General features: G+C 58.1%; 1 protein-coding gene across 1 annotated transcript in view; it reads left to right on the top strand.

Moving 5' to 3' along the window:
• Positions 1–21,369, top strand: part of MGMT (O-6-methylguanine-DNA methyltransferase) — a 221,362-nt gene that overhangs the window by 179,443 nt on the left and 20,550 nt on the right. Inside the window, exon 3 of the mRNA XM_066354983.1 lies at positions 9,250–9,410. Coding sequence (XP_066211080.1) covers positions 9,250–9,410 — 161 coding nt within the window. The remainder of the gene's footprint in view (positions 1–9,249; positions 9,411–21,369) is intronic.

Raw genomic sequence — 21,369 nt, 5'->3', positions numbered from 1 at the left:
AGGTGTTTTTTAAGGCATTCTAGTCTGCCAAGAATACTGTTTAAATTGTCTTTAAATATTTTATTTTTGCAGATATATTTTTAAGAATCAATTATTTAAAAAAAATACACAGTTCTTATGATATGTCCCTTATATAGGGAGGGGTTGAGAATTTACATAAAAATTGTTCTGTGTTTTTTGATGAGTGTTTTACAGTACTACAGTAAATTCCTCTGTGGTCTTGTTTAAGTTCTGACATTAATTTGGGGCCTGAGTATGAAGGGCTTAGGATGTCCATTAAAAAACTGATATCCAATTTAAGCAACATACCTGTGACCACCCAGAAAGTACATAATGGGGGCCCGGTTAAACTTTAAACAAGCCTCCTCTTCCTCCTGTTTGTCAACCTTAGGACATGAACTGATGGGATGGCATGTGTAGAATTTATTTGGGGGGGGGGGTGTATGATGGTGAGAGGGAATGTGTCATCTCGGTTGTGAAACCACACAGGGAGAGCTCGGGGTGTGCTGAGCTAACCATCAGAACTCCAGCAAGTTTCCCTGTTGACTTCTTACTAAACTAGGCCCTGGCCGGTTGGCTCAGTGGTAGAGCATCGGCCTGGCGTGCAGGAGTCCTGGGTTCGATTCCCGGCCAGGGCACACAGGAGAAGCGCCCATCTGCTTCTCCACCCCTCCCCCTCTCCTTCCTCTCTGTCTCTCTCTTCCCCTCCCACAGCCAAGGCTCCATTGGAGCAAAGTTGGCCCGGGCGCTGCGGATGGCTCTGTGGCCTCTGCCTCAGGCTCTAGAATGGATCTGGTTGCAACAGAGCAACACCCAGATGGGCAGAACATCGCCCCCTGGTGGGCGTGCCGGGTGGATCCCGGTCGGGCGCATGCGGGAGTCTGTCTGTCTGCCTCCCCGTTTCCTGCTTCCGAAAAATACAAAATAAATAAATAAATAAACTAGGAATGGGTGAAGTGCCTTGTTTCCCTCGCTCCGTGATGGAAGTCTCTGCCTGTTGTACAGAACGCGCCTTTGAAAACGAGCAGGAGAACCCAACACCTAGCCCAGAGACTCCTATGTACTGAGGTGTAGGAGCCCTCCTCCCCCGGAGCGAGAATGGAAACACATATACACATTGTAGCCATCGTCTGACTTCCGCTTGCTCTGCTGCTGCCCTGGCAGAGGCTTGCCTTCCACAGCCCAGCGCACGCTGTCCTCAGGGTTGCGGGAGAAGGCAGAGAGCCGAGCCGCGAACATTCAGCCGGCGGGTGTGGCGCCGTGTACACGCAGTACGGGTGGCCGTCACTGTCCTCAGCCACGGACTGCGCAGTCCCCTCACCCCCGAACCCACGGGCAGGCCTGTGGTATTTCAGGCTTTCGCTCTGTTCTGTTGTCCGCGGTCGGGTTACTTAATGCTAGCATCAGCAGTCCCGTTGTTCCTTTTCCTGCTCTGGGTCCTGATGGAACTCTAGAAAGTTCAAGTAATGGCACACACTCTGTCACCCCTTCGTGGTGATCTTGTCCAAGCAGCTGCTGGCCACCGGGCAGTGTCACGGAGCTGTCACTTGTGCTGTTTGCCCATCATCCGATGGCGTGTGCGAGCCCTCATCGTGGAGGGAGGGGCTCCTTGGGCGTCAGTGGAACTTGGGGCGGGTGCCATACCTCTGTTTCGCCTCCACCTGCCCTGTCTCTGTCTCCCGGGCGGCACTGCCGGCCCGGAGCTGGTACCCGTGGCAGTTAAGCCCCGTGCAGAATGGGCCCTCAATGAATGCCTGAATGCGGTCGGACCACTAACTTTGGTTGGAATTTAGAATTTAAAGGCTTTATTCAGCTTCTTCACTTGAAATGAAAAGACCTTTACTGCTAGCAGGTAGCATTCGGTATTTCTTGTCTTCAGTTCTGCCACGGGAATAAAAGCATCAGAGCTTTGGCAAGAAGGTACAATTAAACGCAGGTCAGCTCCATCAGACCCAAACACGGAGACTCTGACAGAGGTCTATCCAATTGGACACAAGGTACACATTCCAGTGACAGCGAGAGTCTCCACACAGTGCTTTTAAAGTAAGCTGTAGCGCTGTGTCACACTCGGCCGGGAGGTGTGCCATCCTGAGCCCTAGCGCTGTGTCACACTCGGGCCGGGAGGCGTGCTGTCCTGAGCCCTAGCGCTGTGTCACACCCGGGCCGAGAGGCGTGCCGTCCTGAGCTCCAGCGCTGTGTCACACCCGGGCCGAGAGGCGTGCCGTCCTGAGCCCTAGTGCTGTGTCACACCCGGGCAGGGAGGCGTGCCGTCCTGAGCCCTAGCGCTGTGTCACACCCAGGCCGAGAGGCGTGCCGTCCTGAGCCCTAGCGCTGTGTCACACCCAGGCCGAGAGGCGTGCCGTCCTGAGCCCTAGTGCTGTGTCACACCCGGGCAGGGAGGCGTGCCGTCCTGAGCCCTAGCGCTGTGTCACACCCGGGCCGAGAGGCATGCCGTCCTAGCTCCAGCGCTGTGTCACACCCGGGCCGAGAGGCATGCCGTCCTGAGCTCCAGCGCTGTGTCACACCCGGGCCGAGAGGCGTGCCGTCCTGAGCCCTAGCGCTGTGTCACACCCGGGCCGAGAGGCGTGCCGTCCTGAGCTCCAGCGCTGTGTCACACCCGGGCTGAGAGGCGTGCCGTCCTGAGCTCCAGCGCTGTGTCACACCCGGGCTGAGAGGCGTGCCGTCCTGAGCCCTAGCGCTGTGTCACACCCGGGCCGAGAGGCGTGCCGTCCTGAGCCCTAGCGCTGTGTCACACCCGGGCTGAGAGGCGTGCCGTCCTGAGCTCCAGCGCTGTGTCACACCCGGGCTGAGAGGCGTGCCGTCCTGAGCTCCAGCGCTGTGTCACACCCGGGCTGAGAGGCGTGCCGTCCTGAGCCCTAGCGCTGTGTCACACCCGGGCCGAGAGGCGTGCCGTCCTGAGCCCTAGCGCTGTGTCACACCCGGGCTGAGAGGCGTGCCGTCCTGAGCCCTAGCGCTGTGTCACAATCGGGCCGAGAGGCTTGCCGTCCTGAGCTCCAGCGCTGTGTCACACCCGGGCCGAGAGGCGTGCCTCCTGAGCCCTAGCGCTGTGTCACACCCGGGCCGAGAGGCGTGCCGTCCTGAGCTCCAGCGCTGTGTCACACCCGGGCCGAGAGGCGTGCCGTCCTGAGCTCCAGCGCTGTGTCACACCCGGGCCGGGAGGCGTGCCGTCCTGAGCCCTAGCGCTGTGTCACACCCGGGCCGAGAGGCGTGCCGTCCTGAGCCCTAGCGCTGTGTCACACCCGGGCCGGGAGGCGTGCCGTCCTGAGCTCCAGCGCTGTGTCACACCCGGGCCGAGAGGCATGCCGTCCTGAGCTCCAGCGCTGTGTCACACCCGGGCCGAGAGGCGTGCCGTCCTGAGCCCTAGCGCTGTGTCACACCCGGGCCGGGAGGCGTGCCGTCCTGAGCCCTAGCGCTGTGTCACAATCGGGCCGAGAGGCGTGCCGTCCTGAGCTCCAGCGCTGTGTCACACCCGGGCCAAGAGGCGTGCCGTCCTGAGCCCTAGCGCTGTGTCACACCCGGGCCGGGAGGCGTGCCGTCCTGAGCTCCAGCGCTGTGTCACACCCGGGCCGGGAGGCGTGCCGTCCTGAGCCCTAGCGCTGTGTCACACCCGGGCCGAGAGGCGTGCTGTCCTGAGCTCCAGCGCTGTGTCACACCCGGGCCGAGAGGCGTGCCGTCCTGAGCCCTAGCGCTGTGTCACACCCGGGCCGAGAGGCGTGCCGTCCTGAGCCCTAGCGCTGTGTCACACCCGGGCCGAGAGGCGTGCCGTCCTGAGTCCTAGAGCTGTGTCACACCCGGGCCGAGAGGCGTGCCGTCCTGAGTCCTAGCGCTGTGTCACACCCGGGCCGAGAGGCATGCCGTCCTGAGCCCTAGCGCTGTGTCACACCCGGGCTGAGAGGTGTGCTGTCCTGAGCTCCAGCGCTGTGTCACACCCGGGCCGAGAGGCGTGCCGTCCTGAGCCCTAGCGCTGTGTCACACCCGGGCCGGGAGGCGTGCCGTCCTGAGCCCTAGCGCTGTGTCACACCCGGGCCGGGAGGCGTGCCGTCCTGAGCCCTAGCGCTGTGTCACAATCGGGCCGAGAGGCGTGCCGTCCTGAGTCCTAGCGCTGTGTTACACCCGGGCCGGGAGGCGTGCTGTCCTGAGCCCGTGAGGCTGTGGTCCTCCCTGAGTCGTGACCTCCCGGCCCCATGCCACGTCCCAGAAGCCAGACAAGGTGTGTCCACTCAGCCCCGTCTGGAGCCGTTCTCACCTGAAGGGGGCTAAAGAGCTGCCCGCGGCCACAGCTCTGGGCTCTTCTCCCACTCGTACCCCGGTGGCCATGCAGACTGACCTCCCAGCCCCACTGCAGGGTGCCCGGTACCCGGTGAACTCGGAAGAATGTGAGTCTCTGGAACTCTCCTCTTGGGGGACCCCCCAGGGTCACAACCTGTGAACGTTCCCAAACCCGTAGGACTCCGCTGCATCCTGCAGAGAGAGAAATGTCGGGAAAGTACTGGGGTCAAAGAGAGAGGCATTCGACCTCACGACACTCAGCGCAGCACACACAGGGCGCCATTCGGATGCGAATCAGAACTTGGGACCTTTGGCCCGTTTTCTTATTCCATCAAATGGAACTTAAGCCAAGTTCGTGACATTTTAATGCCTCTGGGGAGTAGAAAGAATTCTTTCATAAGGAGGACTTAGTGATTCTCTATTGCCCGTAAAGACTTGGGGCACCCCGAAATCTGAATACCCAGATCTCCTGTTGTGCCGGTTGAGTGTTAAAGAAAGCACTGAGCATCCCAATTGGGAAGGGGCCGGGGGCCACGGTGCTGGGGGCCCCTCAGCTCCCTCGTGACGTGCCAGGTGCACACCGCTCCTCGGTGGCCTCCTGGCTTTGTCACTGGCAGCAGAGGGCCCCGCGGCTGCCGGCCTGAGCCTGTGTTTGGCTGACCGCGCAGTGCCTGGCGTCAGGGCGAGCGGGAGCTGCGCCCAGTTCCCCACGCGGCATGCGCCCTTGTCACTGGGGCCGTCGCACGGAAATGTGGCTCGGTCACCGCGTCTCCCTGCTCCCCCTTGCGTGAGACGCTCCTCCCTCGCGGTCACACGAGCGCCCTGAGCCCCCTTGCGTGAGACGCTCCTCCCTCGCGGTCACACGAGCGCCCTGAGCCCCGGGCTGCTCGCGGGCCGGAAGGACACCTCCCCCCTGAGCGCCGTCTGCCGTGAAGTCGCGTGTTCTCGGGCAGCACGTCCAGGGCGGGGGCCGCTCTATTAGAAACAGCTCGGAAGCTGTTCAGGAGCCTCTCACCCACATTTCTACGTCCTGCTTTGGGTTGAAGGACAGGTTTACATCAAAACAAATCTGACATGCAGCCAGCACCGGAACATTCTTTCTGCAAACCCAGAAGGGGGGGTCAGGGCCGCCTCTCACAGGTCACAGCTCCGGGGGAACTTCACACGGGGCCTTCTGACACCCTGACGTTCTGGAAGCTTCCCCTGCGGGCAGCATGCCGTGGTCCTATTCCTTCTTAGGGAGTCCCTGGGATTGCCAACGGTTGCATATTTCTGGAAGGAACCCTTAAACCAAACCAGATGTGTTATGGTTGCTGTGTTGGGCTGCCTGGGCTCTCTGCCTTGTCACGTGGGAGAAGGTTCGACAAAGCCAGGTTCACTCTCCAGCCCCTAGCCGGCCGCTAGGCCAAAGGAACAGAGGCCAGGGGCTGCAGGGCCACAATGCTCGCTGCAGGAAGAGGCAGGTAGACTCTGTGTCCCCCTGTCTGCACGATCCCAGCCGATTTCTAGACAGGCCACCTCCTGTCCCTGTCCCCTCTGCAGCGCTGGCCTTCCGGCCACCTGCATGGGGGTGCCTGGGCACACTGTCCCACGATTGCCAGGTGTGTCCCTGGACACGGTAGAGTGGGCCACGGTGCCTCCCTGGCCCTGGTCGGTGCGCTGCTGGCGTCCCCAGGAAGACAGGACATGGGATGTGACTGCGCGTGGGCCGTGGAGCCCATAATGGCGGGGATTTCGGGTCTGTTGGGAAGGAGGCCACAGGCCCTCCCCCACAATCAGAGCACCGTCAGCACTGCCTGAGGACTGTCACACCGCAGCCCCTTCAGGGACAAGCAGAGCCAGGTGGGGAGAGAGGGCAGGGCAGAGAATAAATTTCATTTTATTGTGGAAATGGAAATTTGTGTCATGCCTTTTAAAATATGGTTTTATGTGTGTGTTTAATGCCATTCGTTTTGAATGTAGTATCATAAATCCTGCTTCAGAATCAAGCTGTTTAATTACATTTCACTCATGAATGGTAATCTAACGCCAACAGAGAAAGAGTTAACCAGGAGAGCCGCAGAGTCAGTCAGAGGTTGGGATCTTTAGCACAAGCATAAAAAATCAATTTAAGATGAATTTTCCTACTGTAAAAGTTCTTCAAATATCCTTTTAAGGGTGGGAGATGCTAGGAAGCCCAGTTCACATTCCAGTTCCCTCAGCAGCAGAGGACATAGGCACAGCATGGGCAGTGCCCGAGTGTCCCCTGTGTCACTGGGGGGGGGGGGGGGGGTGAGGAGGTGTGACTTGAAGCAAAGAAGGAGGCTGCTGGGTGCAGAAGCCCCTGCCTCTCAGATAACGATGCTCATCTCCCGGAATGTTTGCCCCTCACCCAGGGAACCCAGCTGTGTAACAGGACAGTAGACTTCACAAGACCTGAGGACCAGCAGGGCCTGGGAGGCACTTGCCTTCGTGGTCCTCCTTGACCAGCAGCTCACCCCTCTGGGGGCTGTGGGCGGTACCAGGCCAAGGGGGTTGTGAGTGGGTCCCTGTCCCCCGCCTGCCCCCTTAGGAGGGAAGTCCCCCACAGGTTGAAGCTGGTGACATTAGTGCATCAGCTCTGTTCACCTCCCTCTGCTGGGCCCCTCCGCCTCCCTGGGACGCTCATCAGCGTAGTGAGTGTGTGTTGGAGACAGAGCCTGTAGACTGAAGCTCACACATGTGCCCTCCGGACGCCAGGAAGGGAGGCGTGAGGGCTGCAGGAAGAGCTGCTGCTACTGGCATTTTGGTGGCTTTTCTGCTCCTCAAAGCCTCAGAAGCCGTACATCTGAGAAGGACCCTAGAGAAACCCAGCCCGCCGGGACTGGGGAGCCCCGGGCAGCGTGCCCCGTGTGCTGGGCCCTGTGTGCTAGGAAAGGAAAGTCGTTTGAAGAAGTCAGACTTCCGTTCTTGGTCCAGAGGAGCGTGTACTCAGACAGTCAGCCCCGTCTGAGAAGTCAGCTCCGTGAGCGGTGCCTGCAGGTCCCACACACAGAAGGACACGGGCACCCCGCTCCACGCAGCCAAGCCGTCCGCAGTGCGTCTGAAACGTGCTGGTTTAAACTTCAGGAGATAAAGGGAGACTAGCGACCGTAGTAGTGAGATTGGAGAAAGGAAGAACTCAAAAGCCCAGGCGTAACACATGACGGCCTGGAGCTGCAGGGCCCACACACAGAGCAGACACTGTCCACGTGGGCGCAGCAGGCCAAGTGCAGACGGGAGGGGGACCTGGGACTGAGCACGAAGCAGGGTGGAGGGGGACCCCGGGACTGAGCACGAAGCAGGGTGGAGGGGGACCCCGGGACTGAGCACGAAGCAGGGTGAGGTGGGGACCCCGGGACTGAGCACGAAGCAGGGTGGGGACCCTGGGACTGAGCACGAAGCAGGGTGAGGGGGGGACCCCGGGACTGAGCACAAAGCAGGGTGGGGACCCCGGGACTGAGCACGGGGGGGACCCCGGGACTGAGCACGAAGCAGGGGGGGACCCCGGGACTGAGCACGAAGCAGGGTGAGGTGGGGACCCCGGGACTGAGCACGAAGCAGGGTGAGGTGGGGACCCCGGGACTGAGCACGAAGCAGGGGGGGACCCCGGGACTGAGCACGAAGCAGGGTGAGGGGGGGACCCCGGGACTGAGCACAAAGCAGGGTGGGGACCCCGGGACTGAGCACGAAGCAGGGGGGGACCCCGGGACTGAGCACAAAGCAGGGGGGGACCCCGGGACTGAGCACGAAGCAGGGGGGGACCCCGGGACTGAGCACGAAGCAGGGTGGGGACCCCGAGACTGATCACGAAGCTGGGTGTGGTGGGGACCCCGGGACTGAGCACAAAGCAGGGGGGGGACCCCGGGAATGAGCACGAAGCAGGGTGAGGTGGGGACCCCGGGACTGAGCACGAAGCAGGGTGAGGTGGGGACCCCGGGACTGAGCACGAAGCAGGGTGAGGTGGGGACCCCGGGACTGAGCACGAAGCAGGGGGGACCCCGGGACTGAGCACGAAGCAGAGGGGACCCCGGGACTGAGCACGAAGCAGGGGGGGACCCCGGGACTGAGCACGAAGCAGGGTGAGGTGGGGACCCCGGGACTGAGCACGAAGCAGAGGGGACCCCGGGACTGAGCACGAAGCAGGGGGGGACCCCGGGACTGAGCACGAAGCAGAGGGGACCCCGGGACTGAGCACGAAGCAGGGTGAGGTGGGGACCCCGGGACTGAGCATGAAGCAGAGGGGACCCCGGGACTGAGCACGAAGCAGGGTGAGGTGGGGACCCCGGGACTGAGCACGAAGCAGAGGGGACCCCGGGACTGAGCACGAAGCAGGGTGAGGTGGGGACCCCGGGACTGAGCACAAAGCAGGGTGAGGTGGGGACCCCAGGACTGAGCACGAAGCAGATGACCGCATGCGAACAGGTTGCACTGTGGTCGTCAGTGGTGCTGGGAGAGGGGAGAGGAGTGGAGCGATGCCGGTCAGAGTATTTCGGGAGAGGGGTTTGATTACGAGCCCACGGGGACTGGACAGACGGCCGTAGATGCAAACACACATATGTTCGTCCTGCAAAGGGGCAGGCACGCTCCCCACGGTCGCTTCTGTGGTCGGCGTCATCGCCCGGTCGCAGCCTGCCCTGGTGGGCAAGAAATGTCCAGAGCCCTGAGTAGCAGTGCCGGGCATCGGGACGTCCCTTCCTGGGCATCGCCCCTTGTTTTGGAAGACGCCATGTTGTTTAAAGCTAAAGCCAGACAGGTGGTGGACGGACACCTGGGTGCCCCCGCCTGCAGGCTCCACCCCTCCGTACTGCTCTGTCCACACCTGTCACACAGCCGGCCGGACGTGCAGGCTCGTCGAACAGCCACAGGCGTCACCCGTTGGTGCAGTGGTGTTTTCTGTTGGCATTTCTGATGTGGACTCGGGCCTCAAGGTTTATTAATCTTCTGTTATTGCTTCTGCAGCCCCAGTGAGGCCTCTGCTCGTCCTGAGCCGCTCAGCAGCCCAGAGGGAGCGGCGAGGCCCCTGCAGGAGTGCACAGCCTGGCTGGACGCCTACTTCCAGGAGCCCGCAGCCCTCCAGGAGCTCCCAGTGCCAGCCCTTCACCACCCAGTCTTCCTGCGAGGTCAGTCCCTGCGCCGCCTGGGCGCTTCCTCCGGGGAGCCCGCCTTAACTCTCACTTACCTCACAGCCCGTTTTCACTGAGTGCACCAATGTGGTATTTTTACCTCATCTAAACAGACAGCGTGGGGCCACACTGTGAGGACCAGAGTGCGCGATCTCACCCCCGTTCCAAATGGCTGTGTTGGTTTTGGCATGCGGTCACCTCGTTCTTGGCAAAGGCAGTAAAAATGATGCATACAGACCAGTGCTGGACGCTCGCTGCCTGCAAGGTTTAAGTAGGAACACATCTGAATGGCAGTAAATTTTTCAATAAGCTTATTGTGAACTCAAACTATCTGCTTGCCAACAGCACAGAAAGCGAAGCTTGCACGCGGACGGTTCGCCATGTCCATAAACTCGGCGGCCAACACTTACCTCAGAGTGAGTAGCAGCACTGTGTCGTCTCGGATTAGTTTCCCACTTAATTTGTCACACTCACTGTAAGTAGATGTCTTGTTCTTAAGGGACAGAGTGAGGCCCTGTTGCCTCGGGGGTGCGGGCCAGAGGCAGGGGTCTGAGGACCTGTGGGCACTCTCCCAGGCGTTGCTCTTCCAGCGTTAGTTGCATTCTTTCTTCTAGCAGCTGAAATCACTCTAGACACGCACCAGGGTTTATTTTACACAGTGATTTTTAGTCATTTTAATGTAAATGAGCATTTTGTATACAGACATGTATGTGCGAATACATAAACACGTGTACCTAAAAAAATAAATCGCCGAGATTTTACGTAAGGTAAATTTAAAGCCGTCTTTATGGCTTTAAAGCCAACTTGAAAACTGAATGGTATTCTAATTGCTACTAAGCTGTTCGGCAAAAACAAACTTGAAAATGGAGCGGAGTTTTCAGGGGAGGCGGCTGGGGAAACCCCTGAAAAGTTGAGCTGACACGTGACTTGACGAACAGGGAACAGCATGAATGATTTTGCCTGTGATGAGCTGAAGTGGTGAAGCTGTGGGAAGTAGGTGCCTTTCAGCCCAGTGTCGTCGGGGACTATCCCAGAAGGTGTCTTTCCATGGGACCCCCGAGAGTCTAGCAGGGGACTCTAGGACAGAGCCGGAGCCACACAGCATTCGGCACGTGTCCAGAACCGGCCGTCACCTGCAGTGGGTGCCCCCGAGGGGCTAAGTGATGCGTGACTGCTCAGCGCCCCCTGCCCAGCACGCAGGGGGACCTGCTGCCAGCTCGGCCTCTTCTCCCAGCACCACACGTCCACAGGCTGATGGAGGACGGGGCCACTGGACCCGGTGCACCCCCATGTGCCGAGCCGAGGACAGGTTGAGGAGCGTGCTGTGCCGTCTGCAGAAGGGGCTCGGGGATGCGGTTGGGAACATGGGAGCCGTGAACTCTTCTATCTGCTGCCGGTGGGAGCAGGAAAGAACTGTCTAACAGCCTCCCCTCCCCTCCCCTCCCCTCCCCTCCTGCCTGTCAAATAAGGGCGCAGACACTAAGGGTTTGCAGTGTTCAGAGCAGAAAAATCACAAAACCAGGGCAGGAGGGGTGGGGAGGGCAGTGGGCCTGAAGCCCTGTCCTCAGCTCTTGAGGGGGGTGTGGACCGACCCCTGTCACCCTGCTTCCGCAGCTCTGGGCCTGCACCAGGCCTGGCTGTCTCCTTGACTTGCACGCAGGTCGTGATCACAGCAGGTCTCGGTGACCAGGACCCCCTGGCAGCACCCACTGGACTAAGGAGGAAGACCTCTGAGTCACCCCAGTAGCCTGTCCCCTATTGGACAAGCCCCACAGTCCTAGCGGGCACTTCTGAGTGGGTCAAGTCCCTTCCAGCTGGTTTGGGTGCTGGGAGTCAGCAGCTAGCCATAACCCGCCGACAGTCCGTGGCTGCGGGCCCAGGGTTTTACCTGCCGCGGTGCACGCGGCCGGGGCTCCGTTTAGCTCCGTCACTCCTGGACAGGGACCAGGTGTGGGGATGGTGTGGTCTAAGGGGGTGGGGGTGGGGGACAGCTAGAATGCGGAGGCGGTGGCCAACACGGCGTTACCTGGCACCAAGCCCAGATCGGCAACCTGCCCCCTTTGTGCCCAGTGGTGGCGGCTTTGTTCTCTCTGCTGTGTGTCTGGGAGCCAGCGACATCATGGGCAGAGGGCAGGCCCAGCACAGGGACAACCTCTGAGCTCGGAGAGCTGTCCACTGACACAGAGGAATGAGCCTTCTGTGTAAACTGCGGGCAGGGGGCCCACTGTAAGTGGGGCGTGTGTTTCTTTGACACATTCTGCCTTCCGCGTGTTAATTTTTGAGCATGTGGAGCGTACTTTCGCGTGTCCTTTTCCCCCGTGTTCGTGCTCTGAGAGTAGACGGTGTTGACCAGTGTCACTTGTAACAACGGGTGACCTCCTCCTCACGGCCTGGCCTCGTCGCCGGCCCTGTCTTCCTGAAGCCCAGCCCAGGAAGCCGTGACCTCTGTGCCAGACCCTCAGGCCGCAGCGGGGCCTGTCCTGCTGCCCACGGGCCCCTCCTGGGCCTGGGCCTGATGGCCTCTCCTTGGCCGGATCCTCCCTCCAGGAGATGACCGCGCTGGGAACCACTGGTTCAGTTTTGAAGCGGTAGCAAAAATGTGTGCTACAGTGGACTGTAGACAGGTGCCGTTTGCGCGGTTACAACATTAGATGCTGGAAGTTCTGTGGGGTTTGACTTCTTCTCTGAGAGAAGTTCCAAAGGTAGGTTCGTGACAAAGTAGCGATCTGGAGTGTTCTCCCAGGGAACCTTTGCGGACCAGAAGTCGGGGGTGGTGGCCTGCGGCCCCCTGTCCTGGGGGGGGGGGCCAGGTCAAGCAGGTCTCTCTGGGGGAGGGGGCCCCTCCTGGGAGCCGGGGCTCCTGCAGCTCAGGGAGTCAGGTGAATCATGACCTTTCAAGGAAGATGGATTTCTCCTGAGATTGTTGTTTTAGTAGTAGGGCGTTTTCTTAAAAAGAAAACTCTTAATTTTTTTGTTTGTTTTTTGTTTTGATTTTTCACTAATCTGGGTTCATTGAAAGTAGCAACAGACTCGTTTCTGTCCCTTGGTGACGGGGAGCTGGCCGTCTGGTGACACGGCCAGGCGTTGCAGGGAAAACAAGTCCTCCTCCCTGGAAACCTCTTTCGAAGGTCAGTTTTGTTTATTTTTAATCCGTCCTCCTCCCAGAAACAGTTATTTAATGAAGCCATTATTCTTGAAATAAATCTTGAATTAATGTTCCTCTCACAGTGAACTATCATTTAAACTTCTTTGCTGTTGACACTCCCTAACTTCTTCATGTTGACTCATAAATGAATTTAGCTTCTTTGTAGAATATGTGTCAAAGGTGACCTTGGAGGTTGGGGGCAAATGCAGCTGGAATCGTAAAAGTAGCACATGGCCAAAAGCTGTATTTCCCATGAGGGCAAGGGCAGCAGGCCTGCGGACAAGCAGGATCGGCCTTCAGGTTCAGGGGGAGTGTGGACACTGTCCTTGTTCTGCCTCTGCTGCCCACGGAGACCCTTCCAGCCGGCACGGCTGGGCAGGCTGTGGATGGCTGGGGAGCGGGGTGGTTGGGCCGCTAACCCTGGACCTCTCTGCTTGAATTTCTGCCAGCCTGGCGTGGGCGCTTCTCCAGCATCCTCTGAGCCCTCCCCGGGAGAGCCTGGCGTGGGCGCTTCTCCAGCACCCTCTGAGCCCTCCCCGGGAGAGCCTGGCGTGGGCGCTTGTCCAGCACCCTCTGAGCCCTCCCCGGGAGAGCCTGGCGTGGGCGCTTCTCCAGCACCCTCTGAGCCCTCCCCGGGAGAGCCTGGCGTGGGCGCTTCTCCAGCACCCTCTGAGCCCTCCCCGGGAGAGCCTGGCGTGGGCGCTTCTCCAGCACCCTCTGAGCCCTCCCCGGGAGAGCCTGGCGTGGGCGCTTCTCCAGCACCCTCTGAGCCCTCCCCGGGAGAGCCTGGCGTGGGCGCTTCTACAGCACCCTCTGAGCCCTCCCCGGGAGAGCCTGGCGTGGGCGCTTCTCCAGCATCCTCTGAGCCCTCCCCGGGAGAGCCTGGCGTGGGCGCTTCTCCAGCACCCTCTGAGCCCTCCCCGGGAGAGCCTGGCGTGGGCGCTTCTACAGCACCCTCTGAGCCCTCCCCGGGAGAGCCTGGCGTGGGCGCTTCTCCAGCATCCTCTGAGCCCTCCCCGGGAGAGCCTGGCGTGGGCGCTTCTCCAGCATCCTCTGAGCCCTCCCCGGGAGAGCCTGGCGTGGGCGCTTCTCCAGCACCCTCTGAGCCCTCCCCGGGAGAGCCTGGCGTGGGCGCTTCTCCAGCACCCTCTGAGCCCTCCCCGGGAGAGCCTGGCGTGGGCGCTTCTCCAGCACCCTCTGAGCCCTCCCCGGGAGAGCCTGGCCTGTGCTGGCCCCCCACCCACGGGCCGCCCGGTCGGGAGTGGGAGGGGGGGCCCGGCTGGTTCTCCTTGCGCTCTCTCACACATGACGATTTCCAACAGATGAGTTCTGAGTTTTCTTTTTAAAGTGACGGCAATGTTCCCTTTTAAATGAAATATTTAACACTTTAATAATTCCTCCGTCACAGCTATTAGCTTGTAGCTATGAAATCAGTTGCATGACAGGAGTAAAATCAGCCTTTTCCAAACCTGCTGGCTAGGAGTCCCTTTTGTGTGACTTCTAGCACAGAGCCCCAGGAAGGATGCTCGCATGGGCCTCTTCCCAAAGGGCCTCTCCCAGAAGCCACACCTGAGACCACCAGGGAAGGCTGTGAGGGGTGGGGGTGGGGTGGGGGGCGTGGCTAACCTTCCCACTGTGTCCTGTGCAAACGCCAGGGTCCCGGCCTTCCACTGGGGCCACGTCAGTCCTGGGAGGCGGGCACTGCCCTAGGTCCTTGGCAGAGACGGCCCTATACAGTTAGAGACCCAGCTTGGAGGGCCGGGCAGGGCAGTCCTCCGGCCCCTACCGGCCCCTCTGCTCACCCAGGCTAGCTTGTCTGTACCCAGCCACTCGCAGGAGACAGACAGACCCTGCCAGACCAGGCGTCAGTCTCCCAGGCCCCTTGGGTTCGTGTGGAGCCGCCGGTGCTGCTCATGTGGCCTCCTCGCTACCTGAGTCGCCAAGCCCGCCCGAGTCTGTCTTCAGAGGCCTACTGGCCGGGTGGGGGCGGAGGTGTCCTCTGTAGTCTCCCCTGGAACCCCACGGCAGGACGCAGCCCCGAGTTTTCAGGCTGCCGGTTTTCCCTGAGCTTAAACGTCACCAACCGAAGAGGAGAGAGTAGTTAAAACGGGAGCTGCATCTGCAGCTTCGACTGGGGAGCCGCCGCCGGTCCCTGGTGGGGCTGGGAGGTGTGGATCCCTCCTGCTGCCCGTGTGCTGGTCAGAACAAGCCCAGGACTCTGCACTTACAGTGGGAGGGAGCTGCTGGGACAAATGCTTCCCTTGGCCCGAGAGCTGAGGCGCGGCTTCTCGGGGGACAGCAGGCATGGGAACCGGAATGCAGGGCTTTCTGAGGCTGGAGCTGGGCACGGGGAGGCCAGGAAGACGGATCAAAAGCCCAAGAGCAGATGGCAAGCCGGCAACTCTAGGACGCGGGAAGTGGTCTCCAATCAAAGCAAGGAGCCTATGGCCAGAGCAGCCCAGCGTCAGCGTCAGCGTCAGCGTCGGGGACGGCAGACCTCACCACATCCTCGCGGATGGAGCCACAACGCAGAATGCAGATGGCGTTTGGAAACAAAAGGAGGGCAGGAATCGCCGGAAGCCTACGGTCCGTGGGGTGCAGAGCGAGCAGGGAGGTGACCAAGGGGGTGAGCACCAGTCTTCGTCGGGAACACCTGGAGACTGGGCCCGTCTCAGGAAGACCTCCTCTGTGGGACGGGAGGACCAGCCCCAGGCTGTCACTTTTCCCTTGTCCACAGCCACTGGGAAGAGGGCACTGCTTACTGCAGACGGTCCAGCAGCTGACGCGTCCCTTTCCCAGGGGAGAGGCGCTCACGTCATGGGCTGGTCCCATCCCCTGGCTGCCTGGTCCCTGCCCACAGCTGACGGTGCCTGTCACTTTCAGCCCTTCAGCGAGTCAAGCAGGTTAAATTACAGAACTGTGTGTCCGGCTTGGGGGTTCCTCTGGGTGAGCGGCTCCCGGCTGGAGCAGAGAGGACATCATCTCTGCGGGGTGGTGCTGGCTCTTGCTGGTGCCGGAGCTGCTGTCCCAGTTGGTTCTGGCTCCGTCTGTGTGGGCCAAGCCAAGCCAGCTCAGAAACAGTCGGTACAATAACTGTTCTCTCTCTCTCTCCTGACTGGTTACTGCACTCTGGCACGTTGGTGACGGTTACCAGCCAGAGAGCCCGAGGTCCAGATCGTCTTAGTTCATTGTTTCGCACGTTGCCGTGCGACTTCCCGCCTGGCGATTATCACCAGCACTTGTTTATTCTGTGTGCTGTGCAACCATGTCTTGGACGAGGCCCGAGCTTTTAAGGTTGTCACTAGGATTCATTCAAGCGAACAGCTTTTTCAAGTTACTCTTGCATCTCAGTCCCTTCGTCTGGGGGTGCAGGCGTGTATGCCTCAGAATGTTCTAGAAAGCTTTTTTTAATATATATAATAGTATGCCTACACGTATCTCTCCCTCCTCCCAAGACACGATAAAACCTTAGGATAGGCAAATATATACATGTGCATTCATATGTATGAGTGTATATCTACACATGCCCTGTTTTGAGGATTATTGCTCTAAAGAAATTTATTAACACGGATCCAGTCCTATGAGTGGTCTTGCTGTGTGCTTCTCCCTGACCTAGTTGAGCGCTCCCGGCCGTGACTCGTGTTTGAGACACGTAGCTGTGCCTGTTGAAGACGTGTGCTGTTGCTCTTGTACTGGCCGGGGTTCTGGGTCACGGCTGCGCGTCTGCCTGATCCCGGAGCGTGTGCACAGCCCGTGCATGAGAGGGTCGCCAGGACGGCGTCTGTGGTTCTGATCTGGGAAAAATGAGCAGGACGTGCTGCATGTACGTCAGAGCCCCTGCTCTCAGGTCCTGGAGGAGGCTCAGGGTGGTGGCCCGAGCCCCTGAGGAGCCCTGGTGGGCGTGCCGCTCGGTTGGCCAGGAAGCCCCCGGGCAGGGTGGTGGTGTCTGCAAGCTAACCGGGGCCTGTGGCAGGTGCGCTTTGGTGCAAAAGTGTCCTTTTTCTTTGAAATAGCTGGACGAGTGAGGTGCGTTGGGGCCGTGCGTGGTCAGCAGCGGAAGAGGCTGCTTCAGGTTGGCTCCCGGATTCCGACCCCTCCTCCCCAAGGGCTCAGGTGGGTCCCGCTCTGGGGTTGCTGGGATGCCTTGGGAGCAGGCTCGGAACCTGCTCTGTCACTTTCCCCTTACCCTCAGGAGCAGTGATTTAAAATGCCCCCCCTTCCCTGCAGGGGAATTTGGTCTATAGATCCAGCCCCAGGGGTGCTAGGAGGGGCTGAAGAGAACCACAGTCCCCTGGACCCCAAGAAGGTGCCTGGTGTCCCCGTGCAGAGAGAGCCTTCTGACTAATCAGCCACTACCAGGGCCTCCTGGGAAACCTAGTTCAGTGGAAGTTGCACCTTAAATGCAAGAGGTGGTCAGATCCTACGTTCCCTGAGGTTTCCATGAATCAGGCAAAAAAAATAAACTTGAGCACACCCTCACCCAAGGCCGCTGGGGTCACATGGCATAATTTAACCAAGCTGGAAAGGGAGCACAGAGACTCTGAAAGTCATCCACTCCCAGACCTCGGAGAGTAGAGTGGGGCATCCAGTACTCAGGACGGAAATCACTACGAGTGCTGCTTTTATGGGGAAATAGTCACATGGAGTGCGTCTGTCACCACGAGCACAGTAACTTAACCCATGAAGGTTTCTGTTAGAAAGTGAAGGTCACTCTGGTCCGGCTCCCATGTACAGAAGGACCACTGGTCATGCCTTAGAAAAGCAGGGATTGCTTCTGCCTCGTAAGGAGATGCAGACTGCATTGTCACGTCCATAATTTTTCACTTGAAATGGGCTTTACAAAAAAACGGCGATTTCCTATCAGGTCTATATTTTAAAGGAAAAACAGACTTTTCACTTAAACGTGCTTTTAAAGTTCTTATTCCCACTATAGTCATTAGACAAGCCTGCGCCACTTCCAAAGAGAATGTTAAATATTTTTGTTGTCATAAAGTGTTGTGTATTCACATTTTACAGGCAACGTTAATGCATTTTGATATCATCCTCGTAATAATAAATAGAATTCCCTCTACAACTTGGGTTTATAGAGAGATGTTTTAGTCAGAAGTGGATGGAATTGGACTCGAAGTTATGGATATGTTAAACCTGGATAGGTAAATCTGGACGTAAAGTTAATGGCGATTCTGTGCAACTATTTGTAGGAGCCAAAAGTGTAAAAACTATTACTTAATTTAAGTGCATGCTCACACGATGTTTTTACCTGCTAACCCTTCCATTCAAATGGACTTGGATCTATAAGCATGTGCCCCTGATGAAGGTCATGTGTCACATGTTGGGGTGGAGAAGTCAGGCGCTAACCTGGAGGAGATGTGGGGCCACACCCCCAGGACAGAGCCCACCTGGAGGCTCAGCTCGCTGGGGGGTGGGGGGACACTGCGTGACATGTTAATGCCAATGACATACTTCTGAACAAGCCAATTGAAGCGGGAAAGGAGGGGGAATGGAAATCTTTTTAACCCTCACATGCATCACCCAGTCATTAAGTTCCTGGCTTTTGGCTAACCTCCCAAACCCTAAAGTAAATATTGATCTTGTTTTGAGAAACAGTCGTTCTGGTGAGCAGTGCCCACCCCTCAGCCAGTATAGCTACAGACAGAGTCTCCGTTACCATGACAACTACTTTTTTTATTTTCTTGCACACTGCTCTTAATTGTGGCACAAATAACATCCTGCAAGCGGAGAAGGACCCACCCCTGGACCGTGTGTGTATATGTGTGTGTGTGTGTGTGTGTCTGTGTGTGTGTCTGTGTGTGAGTGTGTGTCTCTGTGTGTGTGTCTGTGTGTGGGTGTGTGAGTGTGTGTGTGAGTGTGTCTGTGTGTGTGTGTGTATGTGAGTGTGTGTGTCTCTGTGTGTCTGTGTGTGTGTCTGTGAGTGTGTATGTCTGTGTGTGAGTGTGCTCGCGTGCACACATGGTCCGCGTTTTTAGACGACGCCCGTCCTCCGGGCTGGGCTGCCCAGGCACACAGGGCGGTCCTTGCCAGCCCTTCCTCGGCAATTTGCGGAGGCTGGGGACGGAGCTGAGAGACGGGCTCACTGCTCGGCCAGGACGCAGACTTCTCATAGAAAATTTGCATCCCTTTCTCTTCTTTAGAGTAAAATATGCAAGAACCAACATAAATGGCATATCCTCCCCCCCTATTTTTTCCCAAGCATTGGGCCTTTGATGTTGAAGAGGAGCGACTAGGAAAGGCCGTCCCTGGCAGGCGGCAGAAACGGCACCTATTTCTGGCAAATGTAAAACCAGCACCGTCCGGCTGAATATGATGGTATCATTAGTTTGTGACTCGCATCCTTGAAAATAACTGTGGAGGAGCCCAATCAGTTTGAAAGAAGATAACAAAATGGTTTAAGCTACTTAGGTTGAATGCCAATTATATTTTAATATTCAACTGAGCATATTTTACTAAGAAAAAAGGCCACGTTGACGCATGCATAACTCATTGGCAGCGCCGGCCAGCTGTGCCAGTCTCCTCTCCGAATCACTTTGTGCATTTTAGCAGCATGGTAATTTAGTAGAGAACTACCTGAGTGATGGCATTTTCAATGAGCAGGTAATCTACAGAGAATTTTTATATGGTTATGAGTTCTGTGCTGCAGCCCAGCAACACAAAAATACATCAAGACCAATTACGGTATCAACTTTCAGTGTGGTACCCTCGCCACGCAAGTGCATGTATTTCTGCCCCAGGCATTTCAAATTGCATCTAATTTGAAATCTTTGGGGTTTTAATTAAATTTCAGAATATATGGAATTCTTCATTAGTACCTGCTCTGAATAGCAGATGATCCTTCTCCCCATCTCTCGTTAAAGAAGTAGGCTGTGGTAAGTAGCGTGTTCAGGACCTGATCATTTGTGAGGCCTGGGTATTGGAACAGAAATAGTGAAATGCAAAATAATATCAAAAAGATTATTAGTCCAGGGAGAGTCTCTTGATTTGTATTTTAATGGAATTTTACATTTCTCTTAATGATTTGCAAATTGTCCTCTGATTATAAGATGCATTAAAGCTTTTCATTTTAATGGCAAAGACACAGCCATTAGCAGAACTTTTTTTTTTCTGTCTTCTTTTTAGAGTGCTTCCCTGCAGCAGATAAATATTGAAACCATTAACACCTTTTGATGTTCGTCGCAGCCTGCATCTCGGACCCTCACGCTGGGCGGGCACCGCGGTTCTCCGTGTTGGCACCTGGCCGGGGGCCCCTGGTGCTCTGCGTCCCTGGCTGGGTTTTCTCTTCTAGCGTACAGGATTCATATTTTAAATTTCGTCGGGGGGGTCTTGTTTATTTGCGTTAAAGCTAACGCCTTTAAACGTGATTAACGGGCCTATTTGTATTAATCAGCACGCATATCTGAAGGCCGTCGGTGCCGCGCACAGCGCCGGCCTTGCTGGGCTTGCAGGGCGGAGCGAGGGCCCCAGCAGTGTGCCTGTGGAGAGTTTGGGGGGGTCTCACTCTACACTCTGGCTGTTCCGCGTGCACCCCCCCCCACGGTGACGGGGACACCGGAACTACCGTGCCAGCCCGCCGACGAGGCTGATGACAGCCGACCCCAGAAGCAGCGGCACTTACTTTGGTTTTGACCTTCGAGATGATGAAAAGGCATCTGTTCTGCCCCTCTTGGGTGTAGTCGGGGGGCACCAGGCGCTGACCAGGGTGTGGCGGGGGCCTGGCCGGCAGCATGGCAGGCGCTGACTGGGGCGCCCAGGAGCAGGCCCACGTACCTGCGGCTGGGCGGGCTTCAGCTGGGGAGCCAGGCAGCACCGCGAAGAGGGAAGAGCCTTCCTTCCGGCCGAGGGCACAGGAGCAACGGCGCATCGTGGGCAGAGGCAGGTGGACACGGACCGCACCCCCTGCAGAGAGTCACTTAAAGTGGCCCACAGACTGCAAGGTAAAACAAACTTGTAAAAGTCCTAGCTGGTAACACAGGAGAACACCGAGGTGCCCTTCAGCGTGGCGACGGCTTGACCCCTGAAAGAAGGCGTCGATAAGCCGACGCCTGAAAACTGAAAACGTCCGTGAAGGACAACGTCCAGGGAATGATAAGCCACAGACGAGGAAAGACTGTTTGCTAAAGACATTGGCATAGGGACTATTATCCAAAATGTACAAAAAAAACGTTTAAATCTCAACCCTAAGAAAAAGAATAATCCCATTAAAAAAAATGAGCCAAAGACTTGAACCGATTCCTTACAAATGAACACGATCAGGTGGCAAGTCCTCAGGTGAAAAAGTGTTCAATGTCCCTGTCGTCAAGGAAACGCCAATCCAGACAAGGCGAGACCACTGCGCACCTGCTGGAACAGCCATGCCCGGGGCACTGCCACGCCCAGCGCTGGTGAGGCCAGGAGCCATGGGAGGCTGCTGGTGGGAGGGCAGCGTGCGCAGGCGCGGCGGGGGACCAGTCAGCTGTTCCTTCTAAAACGAGGCCGACCGTCACACGGGACCCAGCGGTCACACTCCGTGGTGTTCATTCGTCATCGGCAGGCTCGGGGGGCACCAGGCCATCCTTCTGGAGGCGGACGAGGGTCTGGTTGCTGTCTGGGCACCTCGCAGGGCCCTCCACGCCCCGCAGGACAGGCTGGCCATCTGGTCTCATGGGCATGGCGAAGGGACAGGAAGCCCCAGGGCCGGGTCTCTGGAACTCAGCCCAAGAGCCACGCGAGGCTTTGTTGGGGGTCACCTCTTTATTGGGCACTCAGACGTCAGGACCGGCCTCCCTGGCCACTCCCCTCGGGCAGGCGGTGGGTGGC

Source organism: Saccopteryx leptura, chromosome 13, assembly GCF_036850995.1.
Source record: "Saccopteryx leptura isolate mSacLep1 chromosome 13, mSacLep1_pri_phased_curated, whole genome shotgun sequence".
Lineage (NCBI taxonomy): Eukaryota > Metazoa > Chordata > Mammalia > Chiroptera > Emballonuridae > Saccopteryx > Saccopteryx leptura.
The sequence above is the reverse complement of the archived record's forward strand: the minus strand, read 5'-3'. Positions and strand labels throughout refer to the sequence as shown.